This window comes from Cannabis sativa, chromosome 7 (assembly GCF_029168945.1).
Source record: "Cannabis sativa cultivar Pink pepper isolate KNU-18-1 chromosome 7, ASM2916894v1, whole genome shotgun sequence".
NCBI lineage: Eukaryota > Viridiplantae > Streptophyta > Magnoliopsida > Rosales > Cannabaceae > Cannabis > Cannabis sativa.
In genome coordinates, this window is record NC_083607.1 from 61,296,946 (window position 1) to 61,309,020 (window position 12,075).

Sequence of the window (12,075 nt, forward strand, 5' to 3'; positions counted from 1 at the left end):
AAATCATGTCTTTTGGCTGTTAAAAATTAACCTTAAATTATTGAGATTGTTAGATTTAAAGACTTTTGTCATTGTTTCAGTAATTGTTTATGTACTAAACCATGCTCCATTTGATATTTACCAAATCATACCCCTCAAATTTGATATGTACTAAATCATGCCCTTTGATCCATGTTAAATTTTCTTTTACTAAAATTAAATAAAAGTCCTTAAATCTAACAATCTCGATAGTTCAGGGAGAATTTTTAACGGCCAAAAAAGTTGAGGGGTATGATTTAATACATATCAAAGTTCAATTCAGGGAGAAAAAATTCTAATTAGCCAAACATAATAATGTCTTGCCTAAGAATCATATCTTCTCTTTCTCTCTACAGTTTTTTCAACAAAAGAATCATCGCAACATTTCCATACAGCTACAACAGAACAAGTAAAAACATTTGTGTAGTAAGTAAAGAATGTTTTTGTTTTATTATTTGTGTTTAGCAAAATGTTAACCCTCAGCCAACTCCTTTAGGAGAGTAACAACATCATCTGATGATGCGAGTAGATACCTAGCACTAGAACGCTTTCTTCCAACAGAACAAGAGAAGTAATTCTCACCTTTGAGATCAAGAACAGATGATCCCTCGTGTAGAGACATCTTGTCGCGCCATGTTGGCTTACAAGGATTCGCACCACTACTCCCATGATTGTTGTTGTTGTTGTTGTTGTTGTTGTTGTTGCTGTTGTTGTTGTTGTTAGTAGTAGTTTGTTTCTTCTCTATCATAGACATGGAGCGTTGTTTGTTGAGGCGAGACGATTTTGAGCTACCTTTGCTGCTGGCTGAGAACTTTGGCAATGATGGTGTGATTGAATTGGTTAGTATGGCTCTTGGTGGAGGTGGGGTTTCGGATGGTAGTTCTGGTTCGAAAAATGTGTACACATCTTCGTCCTGAAACACACCAATGTTGCCAAGTTTTAGTTGTGTTTTTACTTTACAATGAGCAAAGATGGCTTAATAAAAGGTTAAGTTTTTTTACCTTTGGGAGAAAGTGTCCAATGCATAAGACATAATCAATTGGTGCTTTCATGCCTTTGTTGTGAACTATTTCTCCTAAGATTCGATCAATTGCTGCACCCTGCAACATAAAAAACAAATAAAGAGTTTTACATTTTGTATATAGAAACCCGAAAAGGGTTAACTCAAATGATCATATGTATGTTTTTTCATCTTCCCTTTTCTTAATGATATTCCTTCCTATTCTACTTCAGAATTTTAAGTAATTAAAATGCAAAGTACCTTGGTAACACCGACAGCTCGAACCTCGACAGATCGGCTACCTTGGACAACATCAACAGATGCATTTGAGATTGGACCTGTCCAGAGATGTTGAAGCATGTCCCTTGCTTGAAGCCTTCCAAACTCGACATCTAGTAATTCAAAATAATATTTCAAATGATATTTTCAACAGTGAGAGAAGAGAACGATATACTCATGAATATGTGGCGCTGTTGGTTACCTGCATACTTGTAGTTCCAGACAAGTGATGTCTCACGAAGCTCGAAATGTGATCGAGGTGTTCTTTCAGTGAAGTACTCGAAAACATGCTGAAATAATGGAATTAAAAACAAGAATTTATGGTGATAACGTAGTTTTAATCATCAATTGGTGTAGAAACAAACAAACAAACAAACCAACCTTGACACTCTCAACCCATTCCATAGTTAAATTCTCAGGCATTGTAGTCATCCATTCCCCTGCTGTAAGGCGCAAGAACATCCCATTTTCTGCTGCTAGCCACATGTTGTAGTCACTAAAATTCTGTATAAAAAGAAGCTAGTGAAGAGCATAACTTGCAAGACAAGTAATGCAGACCGAAAAAAAGTAGAGAAGAGAACTACATCATCTAGGATATTTCTGTCACTTCCACTTAGAACTACTACAGTTGTTTTGGGGTCCTCAGATAGTTTCTTCAGTGGTTCTTTCAGGTCTGGATGCAGTTTAGGCTCCATTTCTTTGATTTGACCACCTCTTCTCCCCAGAGCCCCAATTGGTTCTGTTAAAGTGGCGTTAAACCCCTGTAGAAAGAATGTTTAGTTGTGACATGTAGATAATCATAGTTGAATCCAAAAATGATGAGATTAACAACTTTAGAGAAATGGGATTAAGAGAAAATTGAACCCAAGAAATACAAAAAGACATTTCTTTGTTGAATAAATAACATAGTGAGGACAGTATATTAGTTAAATCCCATCTAAAGAAAAAGGTAAATTATACAAATTCGCTGTGTCACCTTAGAAGTTTCACTTCACCTGCCAAATTTGTTCATTACGAAACATTAAGAATGAAACTATACACATGAAGAAAAAAGATATATGATATACAATTCAAGCCTATATATAGTCTAGCAAGAGAAATTTGCATACCAGTATAAGCAATCTGTTATTGGATTCTGAGTACCGGCCAACCGCTTCTTTCATAGGAAGTAGAGGTGGAACTTGCCTAGTCCTCAGTTGAGCTTCCACGATAGTATCATTGAGTTCACTGAAAGGAAAAAAGTTAACAAAACGACACTATGCAAGGATAAATTGTACTCTTTGAGTCAGTACCCAACTTCAAAATGAACCAAAGTTCTATTACTTATTCTATATCCATTAAAGCAAGAAAAGATAAATACTTTTACTTGTTTGAACAGAAGTAAAATATGCAATCCTAGAATGCATGGTAGCTATATATGAGCATACCTAACAAAGGTTGCAGCCCATTCTTGAGATGTATGAGTTGTTACATGCATGAAGTTATGTTGGTGTCTCTTTTCTCTTTCATCAGCTGGCATATTCAAAGCATAAGCAATGGAAGAAGCAACTTCTGTGATATTCCATGGATTTACTAAAATGGCGCCAGCACCGAGCGATTGTGCTGCACCTGCAAACTAAAATTTAAAATGGAATAAACAAGAAGATGCAAGCCCGAAAAAACTATGAAGAAAATGCATAAATTTAATGATGAATTTAAGAAGAAAATATAAAGGTGAATTACCTCACTCAGAATGAGAACTCCTTTCTTGGCTGCTTGACAAGCAACAAACTCATAGCTCACAAGATTCATCCCATCTCTAAGAGAAGTAACAAGTGCAACATCTAAACAAGGAAAACAAATAAATAGATGAATAAAAATAGCAAAGATTCATTTTCAATTATGTTCTCTGAACAAAAATGAGTACCAGTAACAGCATACAGAGCACACAATGCATGAAAGTCAAGAGATCGGTCCTGCGAAAAGAAGAGTAAGTTTTAGTGGTCTTGACATAATCATTGAGCAAACTAATCAGAAAAATAAGTTCAAAGAATGAGGGGAAGGACAAAAAAAAAATGAATATACGTAACATTATTTGACTCAATTTTAGTCTCTAAACATAAATCAATCAAATCTTGTTGCTTGAAAGACATGAATTCAGACGTTTCATTCTTCTATAAACTAAAATGTCTCAAGATAGTCAAAACAGAACAAAGAAGATCACTTGAAACCTTCTCAAGCAATTTACCAAAAGCTTATGTTAAATATTACAAGTAATATCACTTAAAAATAGTTCTAATTTTTAATAAACAAAAAAAAAAAAGACAAACCAGATGGTGTATGGGAACAGCAGTAAGAGTTCCGAATCTCCCATTAATGCGTCCCACAATCTCATGAACTTGGCTTGTAAGCTTTTGATCTGTATTAAATAATAGTAAGCAACTGTATTATTTAAAAATTGATCAAGATGTGATAAATTTAATGAGAGTCATATGATTGAAATAACATTAGACAACAAACTACAGATAGACTTAAAAAAAATAGGCATAACAGACAGTGATCACTGCAAAGAGTAGGAACATATTTTGATAATAAACATACATTCTGGAACATCTGTTCTGGTTGGCACAGCAATTTGAAGTAGAACTACTTTATCACGCCAGCTTGGATTCTCCTCCAGGAACTTTTCGAAAGCCAAAATCTTCTGTGGGATTCCTTTGATCATGTCAAGACGATCAACACCCAACATCACCTGTCCAACAGTTTAACAGCAATGAATTCTAAAAGGAAAAAATAGTGCAACCATATCCTACTATTTAGCAACAAACAAGTGTGACTTTTCAACACTTGATTTTAAGCCAAACGCATATATTGTAAATGAGATAAAACCAAAAGTTACAGCCAGTCTACCTTCCTGCCAGCAAATCTTTCTTTCAGTTCTTTCATGTGTTCCTGGACTTCAGGAATTTCCAAAGCTCGAACAAATCGGTCAGAGTCTATGCCAATAGGAAACTGTAGTTCCACATCCAAATGGGAAAGGAAAAAAGGAATGCCAGCATCACAATAAATAATCAAGTGAAGAAATTAAGCTTGAAATAAATGAATTTGAAACAGGTACATGTAATAATAGATAAACAGAAAAAATGTACACCACATCAATGTGCAAATGAATATGTTTGTACGTACTATATGACATAAAAGAATGATGGGAAAGGCTTCCAAATTTATACCGCTGCAACTCGAGTAAGCTTTCCTTGATCCTCTACTCCTTCAGGTGTACCCTCTAGCCCAAGTATACGAGTACAAGCACTCACAAAATGCCTTGCATAATCGTATGTATGAAAACTGGAAGCTCAAGAATCCACCAATTAAAATCCTTGTGATCTCAAGATTATAACATTAAGATGGTTCCGGCACCCATAAATAACATAAATCTTTACAAAAAGTGAGCAAGTATATGGCAAAAAGTTACCCCTTCAATCAATTACACTAGCTAGAAGGCATCTTTTGGTCTTGCTATGGTTCGATCTCAAGTCAATATATAATTACTAATTGCTGATAAATTTTAATACAAGATAGAAAGACTATCAAATTGACCATCCTATATGGGGATAGAAGGTAAAAGACAATGCTCAAGACTACGAGTGACTTCAAAAACAGGGCATATCACCTATGGCTACTAAAGCAATATTGTTTCCCCAAGAGATCATTAATAATTTAAGTAACATAATGTAATTGTAGGCGTATCATAGAAGATTATTTACAAGTTATTTGGATTATGATGCTGTAAAACAACTTGACTTACCCAACCAAATCAGCAGCAAGAACAGATTTCAAGAGCTCGGATCGAGATGGCAGTGTCCTATGAATTTCTGATGAAGGAAAGGGTGTGTGGAGAAACCAACCTACTTTCATGTTATCGTTGTGTTTTTTAAGACATTCTGGAAGAAACATTAGGTGATAATCATGACACCACACAACATCTCCCTCCTCATAATGCTCATTCACTACATCAGCAAACATTTGGTTCGCCTTCTTGTATGCATCAAACTGTGACTGGAAACTACGAGTGGTTGCAAGGCGGTCTTCTTGTGGAAGTCCAAGATAATGAAAAAGTGGCCACAATATGTTGTTACAGTAACCATTGTAGTACTGATGAACAATCTCCTCATCAAGAAAAACTGGTATACACCTCTGCAGTCAATGAACAATTTCTTTTAAGGTATCTGATATGTACATAGCTAAAAGTACAAGATTAAATGGCAAGTAGATATTTGAACCTTTTCAGCTAAAGCTTTAGTTAGTGCAATTTGTCCAGTCTCATCAGGCACATTTACACCAGCCCAACCAATCCATCTAGCATCAAACTCCTTCACCCCTATCAAAAATTGAAAAAACAAACAAACAAGGATTGAAATTTTTATCTATCAATCCATCTAATGAAACAAAATTAGCTCAAGTGATGAGATTACCTAGAAGTGCACTGACCAAACCCCCAACACTTATCTCAAGTAGCCATTGTTCCTCACCCTTTCGAATTGCAGACACAGGCAACCTATTAGCTACAACCAACAAACGCTGTTTAGAAGGTCGTCCATGTCCATCTTGCCTTTCACAACCATCAAGAAAGACCCTTGGAGATGACTCTTCCAAATTCTCATCTACATTGGAAAAGTCTTGAGTTTCAGCCTCCCCAAGCAGTGTATCTTTCCCAAACAATTCAACCTGTCTGCTACCGTCCTTTGCTTCTTCATTCAAATTGATAGACCGATTCGATTTCCTTAATTCTCTTTCCCTCAGTAGTCTTTCTAATCTAGTTCTTGGTGTCGACGGATTGCTGTTATTATACTTGTTCCCTGGCATATGATATGACTGACTAGCAGAGTATATATGCCTACAGATTCCAAAACTATAAAAGGTCATTCCAATACAAACATCAATGGCAGCGAACAAGTATAACAGCAATCAAGATAAACAAATCTCATTCTGATTAAGAGCATTTACATAAAGAAATGACATTTCAATCAAGATAAACAAAGCTAAGCTAGAGTACGAACATGTTATCCACAATGAAATAAAAAATTAATAATGGAGAATAGACAATTCAATTCATTATAATCAAATAAACAAAACTAATGTATGAACCTGTTCACCTAGAATTTTCATCAAACAGTGACCGAAATAAATCGATCATTAACTAATCAAAAATGTTATCCACAGACCAAAACACCAAAATGAACCAATGAAATAACCAACAGCAATGGAAAATTGACATTTCATTTCATTTCATCGTAATATCAAATAAGCAAAGCTAGTAACCAAAATTCAGAACAAGAGCTCGACAATTATAACTAAATCGAAATGTCACAACAACGAAGAACAGACATTTCATTTCATCATAATCAAATAAACAAAGCTAAAAATATAATCAAACACCGAAAACAAAATTCAAGACGCAAAATCAAGATACAATACGATAAAGAAACAAAACAAAAACGAGCTCACACACAAAACAGAACAAGAACAACAATGAAGAACAGACATTTCATTTCCTTTCATTTCATCGTAATCAAATAAGCTATAACAATAATCAAACACCGAAATCAAAATTCAAGACGCAAAATCCAGAACAAGAACAAGAATATCCAAATAATAAAATAAAAAATCAATAAATTAAAAATAATAAAAGAAGAGATTAAGAGATAAACCGAATGAAAGAATGTAGATCGTCGATGAACAGTTCTCCAAATCCACGAGCAAGAGCAACAGCAAGAGCAAGAGAGAGAGAGTGAAGCTTTCTCTGTTTTAAATTCTGAAAATGAAAACGATTTATGTACGGACTATATCTATATCTATATATATATGAATGAATGAATAAAAGGCGGTGAAATTGAAAATGAAAGGGAAGAAAGTTGAAGTTGGCTCAACCGATATTTTGGGTGTGGCCAGAAAGATTTGCAGAAAACTCTCTCCACTCACAGCCCAACGCCACTCTCTACTACAAACTATATCTATACCTATCTCTATATATAACCTCCCGTTACAATCTCTTAGTCAACTTCTATGCTCGAAAACACATGTCAGAATATTTTTTTTTTAAATTTTTTTTCACGGGAGTATTCGTTATGCTTATAACATCTTCTCCGTAAATTTTTGAAATATTTAGAATAATTTACAGTAACAAAAATAAATTCGGCTTGTGATTTCGGACGTAAAAATTGTAATAGGACATTGTAATTAGCATTTCTGCTCTATTTATATAATGCTCTTCATGTATTTTATATTATATACACCATTAATATTAATAAATTGAAGGGTCGTTTTATAATTGGTTAGTAGTCGATAGTGACTAATATATTTTAAATGTATTACAATATATTAAATTATATGAGACCCGAGGTGAGTATGTGAAAAACCGCTAATCACTCTTAACGTAGTGTAATTTGTATTGTGTTGATATTATATTAGAGAGAGTTATTATTAGAGAGGAAAGAAAGAGAACATTTTTAGCCATGCAAAACCGAAAAATGACATTGTTTTGGAAAAATAAATGAATTACAGAAAATGACACGTGGCATTAATGTATTCGTGGTGCATTAATATGGTAGTGATTTTGTTTTGTGATTGGTTGGTGGTGTAGCAGCAATGAAGGTGAAACGCATGTTATTATTTATTTTTATATATAAAAATAGTTATATATATCTTTATATATTAAAAGTGCCTATCTAACGGCATTTCTTGGTTTAACATTCTTGGTTTAACAGAATATACTTAAAAATAAAAAAGAATATTCTGTTAAATTTAACGATTAGTTTGATCTCCCGTTAAAAAATAAACCCAATAATTAAACCCAAAAAATTAAACAATCTTTTAAATAAACAATCTTTTAAATATTAATAATCTCTTTTTAAATTAAAAAAATCATGTTAGCCACATATCTCTCTAACAAACCTATCTTGGGAGAATATTAATAATTTTTTTATTTATTTTTTAAAAAAGAAAAATATAAATAAAATATCTAGAAAAGATAATATAAAAAGATTGATTGTGTTGGCTTAGAGATTTTTGGGCTTGGGCTTAAAAAAATAAAAAATAAAAAGATGAAATGGGCTGTAATTAGTATTTACCTTATATGTTTGTGCTTATTTTTAGTTTTATTTTTAATTTTATCACCAAGAGGAGAAGGTTGAAAAATATTAGAATATGAAAATATTATTGGTGCTTATTAGTAATTTGCAAAGAATGTGAAAGTCTATAAATATATAGTTGTGTAGCTATTATTAGATATAAAATGAGATAATAGAATTTTTTCAATTAGAAGATTAATGTACATTTTACTATTAATAACATACACTATTATAACACAATTATGTTTTACTTACTAAATATACTGATACATATTTTATTTTTATAAAACAAATCGTTAAAATAATTATATTATTTTAATTATTAATTAAAATAAAAAATTAAAATATTAAATAAAACTAACACTACGTGGCTTGGCACGTAACAATCACCTAGTATATATATGAATTGTCAAATATATAGGGAAATCTAGGGAAGACAAATGGGCCAATAAAAATTAAGAAAAATAAATTGTACACCTGATATTAGTATACTCTTTTCTTTTACAGCCAATTTTTCTTTTAAAAAAATAAAATAAAAATAAAATTACTTTATCAAAGACACCTATAATGCATGGTGACTGATTTTATTTTTATGGGTCTTTTAAAAAATTTCTTAATATTTTAATAAGAACAATTCATTATGTGATACTATAAGTTATTTACAAATTTTTAAAAGTTCATATAATATTCCAATAATAATAATATACACTATCATATAATAAAAGAGAAAATTATACTTACTATGGGATTTTAAGATAATTATTTACTTAAATATAACACTTTTAAATTTGACTAATTTATATGATATTTTTCTGTTTTAGATATTTTTATGATATTTGATATGTCATATATATGTAAATTAAGTTTTCAAAGCCCATATTTAATATTTTTATTTATTTAAGCAATTTTATTTGTCATTGGTGCCGAAAAAGTTATCAAAATTCACCAAAATAGTTTTCAATTCCAGCATTGGCAAGAATCACATAGCTTATGTGACTGATAGACAGCTAATCTTATAATATATCACTTGAGAAAAATAATTTTAAATAGTGCTGTAAATATAGGTCGAAATTTTTGACCTGACACGAAATTGATACAAGCACGAGAAAATATAGGTTTGTAGCACGACATGACACGATACTACAAATTGGCATGACAGAACACAAAAAATATATTCTTAATTAATTAAGCACGAAAGATACGAGAAGTAAGCACGAATAAACTAGTCCAAAAAATAAAATACGCGACAAGCTCGAAAAGCACGACATGATATATTAAAAAAACTTATAATTTATTTATAATAATAATAATATAATGAGATATGAATTTATTAATTATAAATAAGTTAAAAAAATAACAAAATTTAAATATAATTCTGATTATTATAATTTTATAATTAAAATTATTAAAAAATTAAAAATTAAAATTATATATCAATTTATTTATAGACTGTGATTTAAAAATTTAAGTATTTATAAGTAAATATTCAAATTCTAATAATATTAATAATTTTTTTTATATATATAATTATCTGTAAAATATTGTTCAAAAATTATATAAATATAAGTAAAGCTTTGAAATATACATATAATTTAATAATTATTAAAAAAAAAGTGAAGCATGAAGTTAATCTCGAATATAAAAATAGGTTGACCTACTTAAGAAATACATGTCGTCATGAGTAAAGCACGATACAAATTCGAGCACAATATGAAAATACAAGCTATGTTGGGCCTAACACGGTCTATATTTTTTTTTTTTTTTGTAGTACATAACGATACAATTTATTTCTTAAAAAGCACGTATAAATACGAGCTAAACCCGCACGACATGAAAGGAAACTTACAGCACTAATTTTGAACAACTAGTACCCAGCTGTTTTATACTATATGACAACTTTTATTTTCCTAACTCATGTGTTGTTACAGAAAGTATTTAATAAAATATAATGTGTTTTGTTTTTTGAGAAGAATGTTTTTGTCTTGATCAAAGAGATTGCAATCATTTGTACCATGCCTCATAGAGAATAATTCAAAAGCATTATCTAATATATATTTTTTTATCTTTGTTTTTTTTTCTTCCAATTATTCCATGCAATAATATTTAGTAAAGCACAATAGATATTCATTGTTAAGGGTTCTGAGTTATTAGTTATTTTTATTTTTTTATTTTTATAGATCTTGTAATTGTAATGTTATTGTTCATTCTTTAGTTAAATTAGTTTTATCGTCTAGTAAAAATATGATTTGGTGACCAGAAAGTAGGGGTGGGCATCATCCAATCCAATCCAATTGAACCGAACCGATCCAATCCAATCCAATTACAAAAAGTTGGATATCCAATTACAATTGAATTGGATTGGATGCTAAAAGTTGGATTCTAATTGGATTGGATCGGTTATTTGATGTCAATCTCAAAATCCAATTAAAAACCGATCCAATCCAATTACATTTATACATATTAAAAAATTATTTATATAATAAAAAATATTAAAAAATATAATAAATATTTATTAGATTTTTTTGTATGTTAAATTTATAACACTTGATTGTTTAGTGTATTTTTTTCATGATGTTTTGTTCTATTTTATTACTTAGAAATGTTATTGTTTTAATTATTTAAAACTTTTAGCTACAATACACTTGTAAGAATAGTATATTTATGAAGTATTAAACTTAAATAAAAAGTGATATTTAATTTTTTACGTATTTTTCTTTATATTTTTAAGCTAATATGAAATTTAGGTGTGTAATTGGATATCCAATTAAAAAACCGATCCAATCCAATTAGTAATTGGATTGGATTGGATTGGATTTTGAGGTCTAATTGGATTGGATCGGATGATGATTCTCCAAATCCAATTACTAATTGGATTGGATCGGATGAGGAAAAAAAAGTTGGATTGGATCGGATGCCCACCCCTACCAGAAAGTCTGAGTTGTATCCATGAATAGTGTAGATATTATGTTTGAATAAATTCTCGTTCCTACTTTTTTAGAGCGCTTGCTACTCTTGATATTTAGTGGTTGAGACTTTTCTCCTAAAAAAATAGCCCTTGTAACGACTGATGGTAGAAAGATTTTTCTAAAATATATATATGTAAAAAAAATAAGAAAATTTTACAATACACATTTTAAAAGGGATGCATCGATGCATCCTTATTTGTCTTAGTATTTGAAATAATTTTTTAGTTAATTTTTGTTTCCCATGATTATGTACGTTATAGTTATTTAAAACATTCTATAAAATTTTGAGGTATTCAAAAAAAAAAAAAATTAATACGCCGAAAATATGATTCAAACAGTCTATTACACGCGTGACTATTATATTTATACGCATGTGAAATAAATTGCTTGAACATTACTTTTTATATTATAAATTATTCTGAATTGTTTAAAATTTTGTATAATATCTTAAATAACTTAACGTACACGAATATAAAAAAATAGATTAATTTTTTTTGGATGTTGAAATAGATAAATGGTACATCAATACATCTTTTTTAAGAGAGTGCATCCTAAAAGCAAAAAAAACATTTATTTATTTTTTTTTTTTAAGAAAAGAAAAGTAAAAGATTATGCTGCAATAATGATGCAAAAGTAATTAAAATAAAAGGTGAAAAATTCTCCACTATTTTATTCCCTAGAATCACTTAAATTGACATCTCACTAT

At 30.4% G+C, this 12,075-nt stretch overlaps 1 protein-coding gene across 1 annotated transcript; it reads right to left on the reverse strand.

The window, feature by feature from the left end:
* Positions 1–334: 334 nt before the first annotated feature.
* On the reverse strand, positions 335–7,275 carry LOC115697537 (alpha,alpha-trehalose-phosphate synthase [UDP-forming] 1). The gene is made up of 19 exons (XM_030624589.2): positions 7,205–7,275; positions 6,985–7,088; positions 5,749–6,170; positions 5,557–5,654; positions 5,082–5,470; positions 4,507–4,621; positions 4,187–4,288; positions 3,878–4,028; positions 3,607–3,695; positions 3,204–3,252; positions 3,020–3,120; positions 2,725–2,912; positions 2,407–2,524; positions 1,882–2,058; positions 1,679–1,801; positions 1,500–1,587; positions 1,280–1,410; positions 1,020–1,118; positions 335–931 (listed from the first exon to the last, which is right to left on the reverse strand). The coding sequence occupies exons 3-19, from the start codon at positions 6,137–6,139 to the stop codon at positions 491–493; spliced, it is 2,850 nt and encodes a 949-aa protein (XP_030480449.2). The 5' UTR covers positions 6,140–6,170; positions 6,985–7,088; positions 7,205–7,275; the 3' UTR covers positions 335–490.
* Between the last annotated feature and the right edge of the window lie 4,800 nt (positions 7,276–12,075).